Here is a 17,374-nt window from a genome sequence, read left to right as displayed (position 1 = left end):
CGCCTTGGTAATTGTACGGAATAAGCAATGACTTTTTAAGGTTTCCAGAAATAAATTTCTTGATGATGTTTGTGATCCAAAAATAAAATACTGTTAAATAAAATAACTGAAATGTTTTTTTCCAACTACACATTAGTAGTAGTAATTCTTTATTTATTTATAAATATTTCATCTCACATTTCAATAATTTTTACAATAATTCGTTTAAATATATAAATACATAAAGAAAGGAATAGTAAATTTGTGGCAATAACAATGTTGTCTGTCACAACTCAAAAATTAATCAAAAGTAGCAAGCAAGTTAGTCTTTTCCAATTATGGCCATTAAGTATATCTATTACTTCTGCTTCATTTAGCTTCGCTGCGTTTAGGTATTTTGTTCTGATCTCCTTCAGTACCGGATATCTTCCTAAGAAGTGTTGCATATTTTCTTCCTCGTTTAAATTGCAGAGGGTGCATATTTTCTGAGCATTTCCATACGTAGTTGCATTTAGCCTCAGTAAACCACATTTTGCTTTGAAAATTGTCGTAATTTCAGCTAGCCGCATATCTTCTTTGATATATGATTCCCCTTTTGAGTTGTCTAAATGTTTATAAATTCGCGTCTCGCTCGACATAAATTACTCGAAAATATTTTCCCCAACTACAGCAATATTTAAACAAAATAATTTTGCGTATTTAGATCCATTAAAAAATAAATTAGCTTTTACTCCGATGCTTTCGAGGAGGAAATTAATATATTAAAACCACATTCAAGGAATAGAGTACATGGACCATATCTCCAAAATATTTGTTGAACGGCATGCGTATAATATGTTTTATGAAGAGAAAAGATAATAGTTATTTAAATTATGAATAGGTTCTACACTAATATAAATTTGTTTGTTGTCATCTATTGTTGCTGTGTGGAATTACCATTCCATGTCGCGTTTTCGTCATCTGAATCTTTATGATCTGTCAAGCGATGAATATTTGAACCGCCATAACGACGATAGGGTTTTGTTTCCCCTTGTTCTGTAGCAGCGTCGGTTGAAGTAGACGCACTGTTACCTAAGGCAGCACCTGCAATAGTACCACCTCCAAAACGCTCCATATTCCGACGTTTTGCGCTACAAAGAAATTTATGTTATTTTTATACAATTTATTTATTTCACATGCACTAACGCATCTTCATGTGCTGCTCCATTGCCGTCGTTTGCTCTCTTAGTTGCACCAATATTACTAGCAGCATCAGTATCATTTCCCCGTCTACCACCTGTAGCAATATTCTTAAAGTAGCCGAAAATGGAAAACACCGGAGAAAGTATAGACATCACTAAAGTGGTAAAAATATTCAAAAGCCCACCAGAACGGGCAATAATAGCTGCTGGACTACTTGTACTCTCCTTTCCAATGATCAATATGACTGCACTAGGAAAAAGACTCAATTCGGCAAGCGTTTGATCATCGTTCTCGACATTCAGTTCTTGTTTTGGGTATGTTGTAGCTAACGTAAAGTTCTTTATGCCTGTGCCTGGCAGTAATTCTATACGCACATACTCGCGTAGTTTGTTAAGAGTATCCTGGCAATTAAAGACATGTGTTGCAGTGTTACCACTCGGAAAACGAAATTGTATTCGTGTGCTGTCAGGAGCAATGATAGGGCCACCACCACTATTAGCTCCAGACTCTGCATTTGGATTGTCTACATTTGCAGTGGGCGCTGTTGCATCACCGGATATTGAAAACTTTTGAGCGCGTTCAGCTCGATCTGCGGCTATTTGTACCCTTATCCTTTCGCGCGCCGCCATCTCCTCGAGTTTCTCACGCCGAATGTTTTCCTTTTACAAAAAAAATTTATTTCAAAAATTATTAAAAAGATTTGCAAAGATTTTGTCAAACCTTTAGTTCTTTTAATTCTTGTTCACGCTGCCATTGTTGCAAATTTTGCATAACTTTTCCTTCTTGCCTACGCTTAAGCTCGCGTTCTTTCTCCAACTGTTTTTCTTCCTCAATACGTTTTCTTCTTAGTTCTTCCATTTTTTGTCTGGTCTCTTCCAATCGTGCGTTGGCATTTGCTTCATTTTGCACAGCTTGATTAGTGGACATTTCGGTTTCCTTGTCCGTAACTGTGATTTCCTTCCCCGCTTTCGGTTTCTTGTAACAAACGTCGCCGTCACACACAATTTCATCCCGTTCTTCCTGCTTTGCTTCATCAACTACTTCTGTATCTGACTTGTTTGTAGTGGAGAGTGACTTGTCTGTACTGGAGAGCGACACAGGAAGCGCTTCTTCTGCTTCTGTTGTGGTGCTCTTTACATTGTTAACAGTAGTTGCACTTTGAGCTTTTTGCTCAGCTTCTATTAAAGAAGTCGAAGATGACACAGACGGTGTACTACGACCGGAAGTAATGAGAACTTTATTAATTTTCTCTTCCAGCTCCTCTACTGATGCAATAATGCCGGTTCCAATTTCAAGAGGTGTACCAGACTTTCCAATGAAAAAAATTGAGGGCACCGGCACTACTTGATCTGGAAATTATATATATATTAATTCGTATATAGGGAGCTTTCAAAGTGCACAACATACAAATGGTTGCAAACTGCATATATGATTGGCTATCGCTTTCGATTTTTATGGCAACAAAATCGTCAGATTCCAACATTCTTCGAACTTTTTCATCATTAATGAAATTCGAAAGTTTTGTTGTTGATTCATCTTTTCCTGTGAATATGCAGAAAATACACAAATACATAAATGTAAAATTTATATGAATTATCGACAGGAGTGACGTGTTCCGTCAGCTGTATTTTTATTTTCTTTTCCTCCCACTGTCAAGAATTCCTACGCACCTTCGACATAAACAACGAAAATTGCATTCTTCACCTTCGATTCAGCAACTGCCTCTGCAATGTTACCTTTATACCAGTTCATTTTGTATATAATATATTTTCAACGTTTCTATTATTTTTCAATGTTTGATTTTAATTTAAATAAAAACTGCAAATTTTCTTCTCAATCTTCTAGAAATAAGTAAAATATCGAAAAAGCAGATCAGCCGATTGACTTATTGGAAAAGCCGTGCTGCCGTACTAATGTGCTTAATATATATTTTAATAGATAAATTTTGACAGCACATAACAAGGCGAATTTATTAAGGTGACAGCATTCACCCAGCTGAATTTTTCACCGTAGGTATGGCTTATGTCAAAATGATATGCTTTGTTTGTATGTATTGGTATGTTTACATTCATATGTTTACATTTGCTTGCTGATTTTGACGTGATGGTTGCACCAAGGCGAATTTATTAAGGTGACAGCATTCACCCAGCTGAATTTTTCACCGTAGGTATGGCTTTTGTCAAAATGATATGCTTTGTTTGTATGTATTGGTATGTTTACGTTCGTATGTTTACATTTGCTTGCTGATTTTGACGTGATGGTTGCACCAAGGTGGATTTATTAAGGTGACAGCATTCACCCAGCTGAATTTTTCGCCGTAAGTATGGCTTACGTCAAAATGATATGCTTTGTTTGTATGTATTGGTATGTTTACATTCGTATATTTACATTTGATTACTGATTTTGACGTGATGCTTGGACTAAACGCAACAACAAATACATGTAGGGTTTTACTTATATGTGTTTGCTGTCACCTGTAATAAATTCGCCTTGGGTTGCACCAAACGCAACAACAAATACATGTAGGGTTTTACTTATATGTGTTTGCTGTCACCTGTAATAAATTCGCCTTGGCACATAAGCTCATAAGCATTTGTTCACTTGTGACATTAGGATTTTGACACTCATTATAAAAGGTTGCATTTAAGAAGGCAGAATGTGGTAGATATGAAATCATGGTAGCAAAAAAGTATTTTTTTTACTTAAACGGAAGCAAATTGCAAACGGTTTAAAAATAAGTTTAAATTAATATTTGAATGTAAATAATTTATTTTATGTACAATGTAAACATACATATTTCATACATAGTATGTACATATTTATGTTTATAACTAACCTGTTTAACTTAATCCCAGGTTATATTTTGTGAATTAATATTTAAATTAAAAACCGATACCTATTATGATACCTAAGCAAAATAGGGTCAAAGTGAATTCTTTCATAGAAGAAATGGATTGAGCATAAATTTAATTGACCACAAAAAAGCTTTGAACATACTGACATCTTACTTTGCTACACTTTATCTACGTACGTTTGCAGTTTTGACCCCCAATTCACGATTATTCTTACATTACAAATTTCTTGTCAAACTAGCTGTACTTATTTAAATTAATGATTATTATATTTAGAGGGTTTTTTTTAATATATATATATATATATATATATATATTGTATTTACATTCTATTTAATTTTCGTTTACAAGAATTTGGTATAGAGAAATAGTAATTTATTAATATTAAAATTTCTGTTAACACATTTTGGTTTACAGGCTTACTTTTCTCAAATGTTGCCACAGAAGAATTGTTGATTTCATTTCAACCATTCTTCGTCGATTGGCATACCATTTCTCTCACTGTTCCATATTTTGTCGGTTAATGCTTACAGATACACTTTTTATCGACTAATGGAGCGATTTGGATCGAATCCATCTGACGTCATTATGAACAATTTTGTCGATTTCTTATAGAAATGGACCCCACATCGGTATATTTGAGCTTACAGAGCGGTTAAATGAAAATTGAGTTGTCAAATTATGAAGTGACAACTGCTGTTAAGACAGTGATAGCAGGAAATTGGGTAAGACAGATATGATTTAACAGTGAAACTCGCCGTCTCCAGCTGAAGTTCCTGTTTTAACAGAGATTTTTTAACATAATCTATGGAAATTGTAGATGTGGAGTTATAATTCGTTATTTCTCATTTCAACGCTCGGCACTTCATTTTTATTATTTTGTTTAATTTTGACGTGATAACGTCTTATAATTCGATTTAGCCGGCTGCACGCACGAAAAAATGTGTCGTTATCTTGTTCAATTGTCGTTATCTTGCTCAATCGTCGTTATCTTGCTCATGCCTCGTTACCTTGCTTGAACTGCAAGCGAAAGCGCGGGACGAAGGACAAAGAGCACAATCGGCCCCCGCATTCGGCAACGTTCGACATCTGGCTCTCTCCTACTTGAGTGAGCATATATATGTATGTATATGCGCATATGTATATAGATTCACATATTTGTATTTGCATATGCCTTCTTCCTGTGTGCTTGGTAATGAACCATTTCTCTGTTGAGAATAGGACGATGATAGGAAAAGTAGGAAATGAAAGGGGGTATTTCGAGTGTAAAGTGTCTTGAAAAAGGCAAATCGATGATGTTGCCGCTTAGTGTTGTTGCCTTATTAACGTCTGATGCACAATCGAAATTGAACATATCTTTCATGAATTTGATAAATGTTTCGTTATTTTTCACGTTTGTGTAAATGTAACTTGACCTATTCCATTGCGATTCCATTAACCTCCTTCTCTATATCCATACAAAATATCTATCAAACAAATAAAATTTCTTTTGAAAAATGCAACCATTCCATCAGTATTTTCTTATGGCGTTCGTTGTCACGTAAAACTATCGTCAGTAAACCGACTTTACAGACAATCTCTTTTTTAAATCAAATTTATTTACTCAATACTCACAAACAAGTAACTAGTCAACCGACTTTACAGACAACCTCTTTTTTAAATCAAATTTATTTACTCAATACTCACAAACAAGTAACTAGTCAACAAAGGTTTGCTTATTTTATGTACTGACGACATCGGTTGTCAAAATTAAGAAAACTAGAGTAGTAGGAAGGCGTGCGTACCCTATTTATTCTGTACACCATACGTATGAAACTTTTTTTGAAAGTTCATCTCATATTTGTCACTCATCAAGAAAGTCCGTCCAAGTACCATTGTTGGACGCGGGTAGAGTATTGGTTAAGCTTTGATTTTTCTGAACCTTGATGATTTCAATAACTAATAGTTACAACTTATACACTTTACAACTTTGTAAAGGCACAGTATAACTGCGATCCCAATATGCCGTGGTGATCTCCCACGTTATTGGGTAATATTTAGAGATTTAAAACTTTTAAAGGCGAAATTATTTTTTCCGTTGTATATATACATACCTAAAAAATAAATAATTGGTGCGTACGTTAGGTGTTTGGCCGAGCTCCTCCTCGTATTTGTGGCGTTCGTCTTGATGCTGTTCCACAATTGGAGGGACCTACAGTTTTAAGCCGACTCCGAACAGCAAATAGTTTTGATGACGAGACTTTTCATGGCAGAAATACACTTGAAGGTTTGCCATTGCCTGCCGAAGACCGACCACAATTAAAAAAAAAAAAAAAACTTTTTCATTCATTCATCATATTGTTGTTTCGAACGTACGCTCTCCCGAATGGTAGTCACTTACCAATAATTTGGCTACGGCAACCGTAAATATATTTACCTTAAAGTAATAACAGTTACTAATTTATTTAGCTAAATACTTGCGCTGATTTTATATTGTATTCATATCAAATAATATACATATCTTTTCATAAAGTTTGGGTTAAATGAAAATTAAAAAGGTAAATATTTCCATTATTTAATTGTCAGTATATTTGGTAAGTGTGATTACGATTAGTGATCCACGATTTCGGATTCATCTAGCTCTGAAAATAACATAAGAATTTCACTTTTCATATACAGATATAATACAAAGCTTATTACCTGATTCAGATAGAATTCGAGCACTGGTAACAGATCCGGCGCGCGATGATAACTCGCTTCTTACTAAATTCAACCTGGGTAAACGAATGCAACAGCGACGCATTTTTGCATCTTTACCGACAATACCATCTGTTTTCCCCTTTGTGCAAATAGCAGTTTCAGCGCAACGTTGTAGACGTACTGCACAACGACGTATTCTTTGGTCCAAAATTTGTTCCTGCAAAGAAAACAAAGTAGCTATGCAGTTACATTTATGACATTTAAGAAACGTTAGGTGTCACATAGATTAATGCAATCTTTGTCCCTTTTATACCTATGAATTAGAAAGTGTTAGGAACAAAAGTCTTTAAAAGTTACTGTCGTTGCTCAATCAAAAGTCTATATTATATTAGGCCTTACGAAGGAAATCGTAAACAAATGCACACCTTTGAACATACATACCTGTACCTCTGCTGGAGTAATGCCGACATACGACAGCCTATTGAGTTTCACAGAGCATCTCTTAGTTTTAATAGTTGATTCCATTTTTTGTTGAATTGAAATTATTGCGATACAAAAATATTTATTAATATTTTTACAGAAAAATATTTCCACAAAATTTTCTATGCTGGAGTTGTCAAAATGGACGCTGCTATTTGTTGTTGACTATTTCTCTCATATGATTATAGTTTTGTTTTGAACATACTCTTATTTGAGAATGCTGCCAGTTGTTTGTAAACGGAATGTTATATTTTGTTCACACATGAAATATTTCAATGTGGTTTCCTAAATGTTCAAAAAGTTCCTAAACGTTCAAAATAAAAAAATTCTATTGAATTTAATATTTTTACAGATTTGACACTTTTAAATCGCTGTCAATTACGATTTGATTGCCTCAAAATCATCATCACATATAATATTACTCCGTTTTTATTAGAGCCTTACTTGATCTCTGTGAGAATAAATCTCATTATTTTCTCTTCTACAAGTAGTAACTTTTCGTTTGTGATTAAACCTTCCGGCTGACCACGGTCGATAATGGCTACTTTTAGTTCCCGCGGAGAGTTTAAACTTAAAAATGGTTTCATTTGCTTGTTCTCAGCCGCCTACTTGTCGTCGGATCTCGGCCTTTTTGACGATGTGTCTGCCGTTTTCCTTGCCAAAGCTGCAGCTTTTCAAGTTGAAGGTCGCAAGTCGAGGGCAGTCTCCGTTTCCGAAGGCTTTTTTCCATTTGACGCTTTCGACTTCGAAGGCTGTTCCGGCTTTCGCAGGGGACATTCAGTCTGGCTAGTCTTTTTCGGACTAGCTTGTTTGGAAACTCCGCGTTCAACTGCCGTCGTACTCAAAGTATGTCACTTCTCTTATTTTCGGACGCCTAATGCGTGCATCTTTCTCAGCACTTTATTCCTTGTGAAAAGAGAATTTGGGTTATTTGGGCTCAACTTCTCAAGAAACTTGACTGAGCTTTTCTATCCCGATTTCATCTTTTGTTCCCGGGTTTTGTCCACCGCAGGCCTCTGTCATGGAGTATCATCCGATTTGGTCTTTGGATGGGAGGTTGTGCAGTCTGGTATTTGGATATTGCGGATACCCACGAGATATCCGGAGATTTTAGTGCCCGAGCTGACATTAGACAAGGATGGGCAGAGATAGGTTGCATTTTATATTTACTACCCCGTGGGGATAAAACTGGCGCCCCACTTGGATCAGACTCTGACCAGGGAGCCGACAGACGCTTCTGGATTTGCGTACGTTGATGATCTACCTGGAAGTTGCTTAGCAAGTGAGGCAAAGCATCTGATTTAAAAACACGGAAGAAATTGTAGCTGTCTTTGTATGACATCTCCAGGCTGGTCTTTCCATCATAGGGGAACCTTCTGGAGTACCTAAGCACACCGTTGGCTCAGTTCAGCCATTCGCAGATGCTCACAAGCCCAATCACCATCGTCAAAGTCTAGATACAAGGAAAGAAAGTACTGTTAGCAATGATATAGTTTTCAAACAGATTTTGGAATTTTAAGTATTTTGTTGTTGATTAGTCTCATAGCGTATATACATCAGAGAACTGCACCGGTTGAGTGTAAAATATTCATACGCTTCGCTTGAACAAAAAAACAGGCCTTTGCGTTCAAACGATCGAACTTGTTCAAATAAGTTATTGTCATTCTTTATTTCAGCTCAATCAAATCATGTGCTGCGTTTTAGCTCTCCGATGTTATCACCAATCGTCTTCATGGCAGCCGTTTCGGGTATTTGCTCGTTCGGCTGTACATTCATTTTTTTGAGCAAGAATAAAAGGGCTATAGAGCCAAATGAGCCGGTTTGAACACGTATGATCCCGCATGAGTTTTTGCATGTAACGATAGCAAAGTAAAAGCAAAATTTTAAAGTAAAAACACTATATTTTCATATTTTTGTTTTTGTTCTTAAAACTTATAATAATCGTTTGACATTATTTTACAACGGCTGAAACCAACTAATCCTTTCAAATACGAAACGTAATTTACAGCGTACATTGTACGCCAACGCTCGTTTGCTCGAACATGTGCTATTTACAATAATGACAATTACTTCTTTGAACAAGTTTGATCGTTTGAACGCAAAGGCCGATGCTAATTTCATTCAATGCTGCTTTTTGTTCAATGATTAGATTTGAGCCGAAGACATTAGATCATACGTGTTGACTGAGCTGAACTACGCGTTCGCCTGCATGAGCTGACTGCACTTGACCAAATATTTTGGTTCAATTGACTGAATGTGAGCAAGAAATTTAGCGTATAAACAACTCAAGAAAACAGTGAGCCATGCAGGTCTCTGATATACATACAGCTGAATCCATCTTTTTACTAACATAGATCTAAATATTTTCGCTTTATGGGCATCACTACGAGATTCAATTAATTTTCGCATGGATTCTACTTGGATTGAAAATATTGAAACGGCAGCATTGTTACGAATTTTCTTGTGCTCTATTCAAAACGAACAAAGCTAAAACAGCTGATACGTCAATTACAAAAAAGTTTGTAATAGCAAGTGGAAGTGACAATTTTGGGCCAAAGGGTGAAGATATTACCTTTACCGACGTGTGTCTGTTAAATTATGGCAGGCTTTGTGAACTTGGCGCGATTTTGCAGTAAACAGCAACAAATAACATTTGCAAATAGACGATTCTCTAGCATAGTTAGAAACACTTCAGGCATACTTCAAGTGCATGGTCAACGACGATTCCCCGCTAATTTGGTAAGTATTTCTTTCTATTGAGACTCGCAAAACTCAAGGCCATAATATATGATTACCCTAAATTTCATAACATTTGATATAAGCACTGTTGTAGACAAGTACGTAGCATGAGTAAGCATAACCATATGCTATTACTGATAGTGTGCTTCTGGAGTGGTCAGTCAAACAGTGCTTGAGTTTGTGTTGTTTTGGCCTTCCGTATAGCAAAAGTTAATATAAAATTATGAGAATGGCTCAAATATATAAATTTCTTTATCCTTTATCTACTTCTCATTGCAGAATTATTAAACTTCTTAAAAGCAGCCACAACATATTTTATAACTTAAGCTAAATACGAAATAAAAAGGCCAAAACAACTACGCCCGAACGCTGTATGCATTAAAGCTCAAGCACATCAAGATAGATTGATGTTAAGTGACGGAAAAGTGATTGAACTTGAATAATAAAAATTAATAAGTTTTATAAACGTAGAGATGGGTCGCACAAAACGCGCAAGGCAGCGCAAAAAGTGCCTTAGCAATACATTTAACGCCAAGGAGGACAAAGTGGCGCCGTTAATTCATCAACTGAGCTGGTTAGGCTGGCGCAATTCCAATCAACTTACAGCACGCAATTTTCCCACAACAGGTCGTGGTATTTGTTCTAAAACCTCTACGTTCTCTGTCGGTGATGCACTTATCACCCTACCGCTGAAATGTTTAGTAACAATATCCACACTCGAAGAGGCAACACACTTTAAAGCTCAATTCGACGCTTCGAAATTCCATAAAGACCAAAAAGTACCCTTTCAAGCGCTACTTGCTCTCTACATACTGCATCAAAAACACTTGGAAGGAGCTTCTCACTTACACATGTATGTAAACTCCATACCCAAATATTTTAGCACCCCATATTTCTGTCCAAAGGCTGAGTTGCAGCGTTTGCCAGAGGAAATTCTGGAAAAAACAGTTGAACAAAATCGCCTCATACGGGAAAGTTACGCGTGTCTAAAAAGTATTTTCCTCAATAATCAATGTAGTTATTGTGGTCAATTTTACTTTGATGAAATCTATACGCTGGATGAATTCAAATGGGCTTATTTTGCTGTGAACACACGAAGCGTTTATGTATTTAGTCGTCTGTTCAAACCGGATAAATGTTTTTTCCAACCGCTTTTAAACGATGAACCAAATATGGCGCTGGCGCCGTTTCTGGACCTCTTCAATCATTCAGTTGATGTCAGTACGAGTGCTGATTTGCTGCCAACTGGCCCCAACAAACAATTAGAATTTGTTTTGACCTTAGAGAACACAAAATCTGTTTTCCCGCCTCGTTCACAGCTGTTTATTAGCTATGGCGCGCTATCGAATTACAAATTACTAACCGAGTATGGCTTTTTTATACCGCACAATCCACATGATTACTTCGTTTTTTCACTAACAGACGTCGAGGAATTTTTGAAACAAGATAAAACATATAGGAGTGTAATGTTGCACCGCAACAAATTCGTCTTTATACGCAATCACAATTTGCATGATGAAATGTTTGTGCATTTGGACGATGGAGCCTCACATAACTTGTGTGTTGTGCTGCATTTACTACTACACGAACAGAGTAGCTATGCGAATGTACTGAATCAGGTAGCTTTTGGGGCAGCTGAGAAACTGGCCAATGTCGAAGAGGATGTACGATCACTTGTTGCGTTTAAAATAAAGGAGTACAAAATTTTCATAGGTGATTTGGAAAAACTGCACGCGTTAAGTGAATGCGGAAAGGTGGCAAAAGGTTATTTAGAAGAGTGTGTACGTTTTTTAGAAGAATATTTAGCTAAAATCACTTAAAAGAGAGCTGGTGTTAGGCCTTGAGTAATAAGTTGTATGTCTTAAAGAATAAGTTGTATGTCTTTAAAAATAAGTTGTATGCCTTAAAGAATAAGTTCTATGTTTAGTTTTCAATAAACCACTTGTCGTTTTTTTTAAATAATCTTTTTTGTGGTTTTATTTAGTATGATGAATGGATATTTTGCAAACTTATATTTTTCAGTTCTGCTCCAGTCGTTCTGCAACCGGTAGCGATGATGTTGCAAACACGCCAAACAAGAAAATCACTCCCTTTACGCCGACGCCCGGAAGCAAGTTGCTTGGCGGTGTTCTGGTCAAGAAAGTTCCCAAAGGTAACTAAGATTTAGTAAGACAGTGTTTAAGCGCATCAACGAGAACAACGGCTTATTGTTTAATAAGAAAAAAGGTAACGTTGTCTTTGTAAAAGCAGATGTCAATTAAGAAGCTATGCTACTGTAACAGATTCTATGTACAATAAGACGCTTATAATACACGTCATTTACCGACGCATTTACCGTGTCTGATGTTGAAATACGCTTTGGACGAGCATGTCGATTTCATATACGTGTACAAACGCATTCTTACATGTATCTTTTGCAAAAAAAAAAAATAACTTTTTAACAAAAAATTTGTTCGCTAAATTTTAATTATGACTTTCAGTGAGTCACACTCAAAATTGGACGCTTTATACTCATATGAAAACTTTTAACTCCAATAAGAAACTACAAACATATTTAAATTCATTTCTATTTATTTATGTATACTAACATATTAGAAGTACAATTATAACAACAAACTCCCCTTCAAACACAAACAATAACAATATATGTATATTATAAGTATACAACAAATGCAATGTGAGCTACTCACACTCAAAATGGGACAGTTAGAATTCATCGGCGAAATACCGTTATATATTGAGTTCAAATTGTAAATCGCTTGTTTTTCATAGTGTTTGATTAAATGTCGACTAAGTGGTATCGTTTTTACAAAATGCGTCAAACAACAATTGCTGAGCGGGAAATTATTATAAGAAATTACAAAAACAGAAAGTCCATTCGGGAGATTAGCGAAATAATTAGCAAAAAAAAGTCTACAGTGCATAATATTATTAAAAGGTATAGGGAAAGAGGTAACGTGTGTGACAAAAAACGTAACTTAACAAACAGAAGGAAAATTGATGATCGAAACTCCAGATTTATATTGCGATTAGTAAAGCAAAACCCTAAGATATCTGCCGTAGACCTAAAAAAACAACTCCAAGAGGAAAAGAACGTTGAAGTTTCTGCAGAAACTATTCGCCGACTTCTTAAGAATAACAAATTTTATGCAAGAGTTCCCCGGCGAAAGCCACCTATTTCGAAAAAGAACCAAAAGGCTAGATTACAGTTCGCTAAAAAGTATGAATATAAGGAATTTGACTTTTGGTCTAAGGTAATTGAAAAAAAAAAAAAAAATTAGCTATTTCAAAGCCTCCACATAATTTATTTTTATTGCAGGTTTTATTCAGAGATGAAACAAAAATTAATATGTTTGGTTCAGACGGGAGGCGTTTTGTGTGGAGAATGGACGGAAAAGCATTGCAGGATAAGAATATTAAAAAGACGGTGAAGTACGGCGGTGGCTCAATAATGATATGGGGTTGCATGTCGGGAGCTGGCGTCGGAAAAGTGCATATTATTGATGGAATCTTGGATAGTAATGGGTACATTAACCTATTAAAACAAAATGTTCATACCAGTGCTGAAAAACTTGAGATTCGTAGTAACTTTATGTTTTACCAGGACAACGATCCGAGGCACACGTCCTGGAACGCTAAAAACTGGTTACTCTACAACTGCCCAAAAGTATAAGCTACTCGTGCTCAGTCTCCCGACATGAACCCTATTGAGCATATGTGTGGGGGGAACTTAAAAAAAGGCTCGCCTCACGGTGCGTGAGCAGTAAGTCGCAATTAAAGCAAGCAGTATTGGAGGAATGGGAAAAAATCGAGCCCACATACAGCAAAAAACTAGTTGAAAGTATGTAACGTCGCTTACAGGAAGTAATAAAGTACAAAGGAAGATCCACGAAATATTAGCTCATATGTGCTCATAATTTATTTGAACTAGAAAGTAAGTGTCCCATTTTGAGTGTGAACCTTCTAAGAAGGAGCCTAACCTATGAAATGAATTTTTTTTTGTTTTTAGTTACGAATAAAACGATTTTAATTTTTGCATATTTATCTTCATCGAAGTGGGTTTATAAATAAATATAGAAAACTTGAATTTATGTCTTAGTAAAAGTGTAGAAAATAAATTGGTTTTTATATGTGAGGTGTCCAATTTTGAGTGTGACTCACGTATATTGGTTTCAAGACTTTAAAGAAATGATAAAATCAAATTATAATTTTCTAAACTGTTGTTGTTTAAATAATTTTCCGCTAATAGCATCATATTTTATTTCCTGCTTGGTTCAAATCTGCGACGCACTACTACTTTACTCACTGTTTTTCAATTATTAACTAATTATTTTGGTATTGTTTTTCATCCTCTATTTTCGGTTGTTTTTGTTTTTATAATAAGAAATGTATATACATATATTTCTATATACATACATATATAACTTACGTTTGTTCAGCTAACTACGCTAACATTTTTCCTTTAGTTTTCATTAATCACCAATCAATCGCTTGCTGTTGTTGTGTGACCTTGTTGGGGTCTTACTTTTGAATTTAGTAATTCCCTGCAGGTCCAGCAACAATAGTACAGCGACATCCACTACGAAATTGTCATGTTCATATAGGCGGCACTGATGGGGGCAGTGCGCTGGGGAAACTCGACGCGCCGGAGGTAACCTCAAAAGATATGTTGCATGCAATGATGCACTACATTTGGCCAAAGGAGGATGCGCTCGTACGGAAACGGTACTGGAAAATGACTTCTTTAACTTAAACAGTATTTAATTTTATTTAATTTTTCACTTCTCATAGTGTGGCTATCTCTTTGAGCCTCCTGGTTGGCTCCAAATTGATGACAGTTTGTGTACCGTTTCTATTTAAGGGCGCCGTCGATACGCTGAACACGATGAACACCTTGAATATGGACACACCACCTGATACAGTGTTGACTGTAGCCACTGCCATGCTGCTTGGATGTAATCAAATCATATTACGCTTTATAAGCTCGTGCATATAAATCATCTACTAAATACTTTTAGATGGCGTAGCGCGTGCCAGCGCCGCCGCCTTCAATGAGCTGCGCAATGCAGTTTTCGCCAAGGTAGCACATCATTCCATACGTAAAATTGCAACGAACGTATTTTTGCATTTACATAACTTGGATTTGGCATTCCATTTGAATAAGCAGACCGGCGCCCTATCCAAGGTAAAATCTCTCCACGTAGTATTTGTGGGAAAGTGTCTAACCATTGTCTAATCTATGCCGATCTTATCTAGACTATTGACCGCGGCTCGCGTGGCATAAACTTTGTACTCAGCGCTATGGTATTCAATATTGTGCCAACAATATTCGAGTTGGCGCTGGTATCTACCATCTTGGGCACTAAGGTAATCTGTCCGTCGTACACTGGCAAAGGTGCACATTGTCAATATAATTTTTGTGAAATCTCTATTATAGTGCGGTTTGGCTTTCGCCGGCGTTTCTATGGGATGTGTTGGTGTTTACGCTGCATTCACGCTAGCTGTGACGCAGTGGCGCACTAAATTCCGTATCTACATGAATCAGGCTGAGAATGAAGCTGGCAATAAAGCTGTCGATTCGCTCATCAATTACGAAACTGTTAAGTATTTCAATAATGAGAAATTCGAAGCTGGTCGATACAATGATGTGCTCAAGAAATACGAAATGGCTAGTTTAAAGACGAGCACTAGCTTGGCTGCGCTGAATTTCGGTCAAAATGTCATCTTCAGTTCGGCGCTCAGTTTGATTATGTTGTTAGCGGCTAATGAGATAGCAAAAGGCAATATGACCGTGGGCGATTTGGTGATGGTTAATGGTTTGCTATTTCAGCTTTCCATACCATTAGGTTTCCTTGGTAGTGTGTATCGAGAAGTGCGTCAAGCGCTGCTGGACATGCAATCGATGTTTACGCTAATGAGTGTGGATTCACGCATTACCTCAGTGCCGAATGCACCACATTTGGCAGTGGGCCCCAATAATGCATCGATTGAATTTAGGAATGTCAGTTTCGAGTATGAGACGGGAAAACCCATCTTTAAAGATATGTCCTTCACCATACCAGCGGGCAAAACAATTGCTTTCGTCGGTGGTTCTGGCTCAGGGAAATCATCAATGGTGCGTCTGCTATTTCGCTTCTTCGAGCCAAATGCTGGTAAAATATTTATTAACGGACAAGATATCAGTGAAGTGGATTTAGACAGCTTGCGACGTGCCATCGCTGTAGTGCCACAGGTGGGCGTTTAAATTGAACGAATATAATTGTTTTTATTATTAATTAATTTAATTTTTTTCAAAACCTGTTCAGGACTCGGTACTATTCCACGACACTATTGAACACAACATCCATTACGGCAATTTGAATAAGTCGCAAGACGAGGTAGAAAAAGCGGCGAGCATGGCCGATTTGCATGACTCCATCATGCGTTGGCCCAAGCAATATCACACTCAAGTGGGTGAACGCGGTTTAAAACTATCGGGTGGTGAGAAGCAACGTGTGGCCATTGCACGCGCCATACTCAAAAACTCGCCAATCCTCATATTCGACGAGGCGACTAGCAGTCTGGATTCTATTACTGAACAGGTATGTATGTTTAAGTATTCAAATTTCAAATTTTGCATCAGTGGCGCATTTTACTGAATTGAAAATTTGTGTTTTGTTTTGCTTTTCAAGAATATTTTAAATGCACTTTCACGCGCCACTGCTGGCCGCACCAGCATATGCATTGCCCATCGGCTGTCCACCGTCATGGATGCTGATGAAATTTTCGTATTGGAAAATGGGCGTGTAGGTGAACGCGGCAAACACGCAGAGCTCTTGAAGAAAAATGGTCTCTACGCACGTCTCTGGGAAACGCAAACGCAACAATTCTGATCCGAAATATATCGAGCACCTTAATCCATAAATGTTTTTGTCAAACACCACCGACTGCCGTTGGGTAGTTATGTATAATGTCATGTAATTTAGTTATTGTTCATTCAAACAGGAATTAAGTTTAATGAGTCATTGTCAGTATCTATGTACATAGATATATTTAAAGTATTTTCTTAAATTACACACACACACTGACATCCCCACACCTGCTTTCATACCAAGCCAAGTTATTCAAAGTCAATTTGTAAGGTTGACTTTAAGCAACAATTTTTTTTTGCCACGTTCACAAGTAGGAAATTCATACCAATAGCTCATGACATTTTAACTGCCGACTTTGTATTGAGTGCATACATATGTAAATTTGTGAACCTTAATTTACACACACATACACCTATAATATGCATATAATGCAGTTGTTTGTTTTAAAGTGAAAAGTTTGCAGGTAGTTGCACACTTAAGTTGAGAAGGGTTGTAAGACACACTGGCCCGCATACATTTTTGTTAAAAAGGTTCCTGTGAAAGGGCACGCTGCTGTATTGTGAATAGTGAAATACCAAAATATATTTAAAGTTACCAAAAAAAAAGAAAAAA

General features: G+C 36.6%; 4 protein-coding genes across 5 annotated transcripts; 2 read left to right on the top strand and 2 right to left on the bottom strand.

The window, feature by feature from the left end:
* Nucleotides 1-699: 699 nt before the first annotated feature.
* On the bottom strand, nucleotides 700-3,076 carry LOC128861110 (UBX domain-containing protein 4). The gene is made up of 5 exons (XM_054099010.1): nucleotides 2,832-3,076; nucleotides 2,569-2,703; nucleotides 1,882-2,510; nucleotides 1,165-1,820; nucleotides 700-1,109 (listed from the first exon to the last, which is right to left on the bottom strand). The coding sequence occupies exons 1-5, from the start codon at nucleotides 2,911-2,913 to the stop codon at nucleotides 893-895; spliced, it is 1,719 nt and encodes a 572-aa protein (XP_053954985.1). The 5' UTR covers nucleotides 2,914-3,076; the 3' UTR covers nucleotides 700-892.
* Nucleotides 3,077-6,452: 3,376 nt separating this feature from the next.
* Nucleotides 6,453-7,353, bottom strand: LOC128860421 (uncharacterized). Its single transcript, XM_054097947.1, has 3 exons — nucleotides 7,134-7,353; nucleotides 6,693-6,909; nucleotides 6,453-6,634 (listed from the first exon to the last, which is right to left on the bottom strand). The coding sequence occupies exons 1-3, from the start codon at nucleotides 7,215-7,217 to the stop codon at nucleotides 6,603-6,605; spliced, it is 333 nt and encodes a 110-aa protein (XP_053953922.1). The 5' UTR covers nucleotides 7,218-7,353; the 3' UTR covers nucleotides 6,453-6,602.
* Nucleotides 7,354-9,668: 2,315 nt separating this feature from the next.
* LOC128860240 (iron-sulfur clusters transporter ABCB7, mitochondrial) lies at nucleotides 9,669-17,370 on the top strand. 2 transcript variants are annotated; one of them, XM_054097628.1, is made up of 9 exons: nucleotides 9,669-9,911; nucleotides 11,934-12,063; nucleotides 14,462-14,636; nucleotides 14,703-14,866; nucleotides 14,930-15,096; nucleotides 15,168-15,278; nucleotides 15,349-16,143; nucleotides 16,217-16,492; nucleotides 16,583-17,370. In XM_054097628.1, the coding sequence occupies exons 1-9, from the start codon at nucleotides 9,771-9,773 to the stop codon at nucleotides 16,781-16,783; spliced, it is 2,160 nt and encodes a 719-aa protein (XP_053953603.1). In that variant the 5' UTR covers nucleotides 9,669-9,770; the 3' UTR covers nucleotides 16,784-17,370. The 2 variants fall into 2 exon arrangements, with proteins under 2 accessions (XP_053953603.1, XP_053953604.1); XM_054097629.1 differs by having other exon boundaries at nucleotides 9,670-9,911; nucleotides 14,516-14,636; nucleotides 16,583-17,369.
* LOC128860242 (SET domain-containing protein 4) lies at nucleotides 9,822-11,873 on the top strand. Its single transcript, XM_054097632.1, has 2 exons — nucleotides 9,822-9,911; nucleotides 10,191-11,873. Exon 2 carries the CDS (start codon nucleotides 10,385-10,387, stop codon nucleotides 11,729-11,731), a length of 1,347 nt encoding a protein of 448 aa, XP_053953607.1. The 5' UTR covers nucleotides 9,822-9,911; nucleotides 10,191-10,384; the 3' UTR covers nucleotides 11,732-11,873.
* Nucleotides 17,371-17,374: the final 4 nt, after the last annotated feature.

The sequence above is a fragment of the Anastrepha ludens genome, chromosome 4 (genome assembly GCF_028408465.1).
Source record: "Anastrepha ludens isolate Willacy chromosome 4, idAnaLude1.1, whole genome shotgun sequence".
Taxonomy (NCBI): domain Eukaryota; kingdom Metazoa; phylum Arthropoda; class Insecta; order Diptera; family Tephritidae; genus Anastrepha; species Anastrepha ludens.
The sequence above is the reverse complement of the archived record's forward strand: the minus strand, read 5'-3'. Positions and strand labels throughout refer to the sequence as shown.

Coding starts and splice junctions, on each gene's coding strand:
- LOC128860240 (XM_054097628.1), top strand. CDS start 9,771: ATGGCAGGCTTTGTGAACTTGGCGCGATTTTGCAGTAAACAGCAACAA. Junction 12,064..14,461: donor GGTCAAGAAAGTTCCCAAAG/GTAACTAAGATT, acceptor AATTCCCTGCAG/GTCCAGCAACAATAGTACAG. Junction 16,144..16,216: donor CCATCGCTGTAGTGCCACAG/GTGGGCGTTTAA, acceptor AAACCTGTTCAG/GACTCGGTACTATTCCACGA.
- LOC128861110 (XM_054099010.1), bottom strand. CDS start 2,913: ATGAACTGGTATAAAGGTAACATTGCAGAGGCAGTTGCTGAATCGAAG. Junction 2,511..2,568: donor TATGCAGTTTGCAACCATTT/GTATGTTGTGCA, acceptor TATAATTTCCAG/ATCAAGTAGTGCCGGTGCCC. Junction 1,110..1,164: donor GGAGCAGCACATGAAGATGC/GTTAGTGCATGT, acceptor ATTTCTTTGTAG/CGCAAAACGTCGGAATATGG.
- LOC128860242 (XM_054097632.1), top strand. CDS start 10,385: ATGGGTCGCACAAAACGCGCAAGGCAGCGCAAAAAGTGCCTTAGCAAT.
- LOC128860421 (XM_054097947.1), bottom strand. CDS start 7,217: ATGGAATCAACTATTAAAACTAAGAGATGCTCTGTGAAACTCAATAGG. Junction 6,910..7,133: donor TTACTCCAGCAGAGGTACAG/GTATGTATGTTC, acceptor TTTTCTTTGCAG/GAACAAATTTTGGACCAAAG. Junction 6,635..6,692: donor TCGAATTCTATCTGAATCAG/GTAATAAGCTTT, acceptor TGTTATTTTCAG/AGCTAGATGAATCCGAAATC.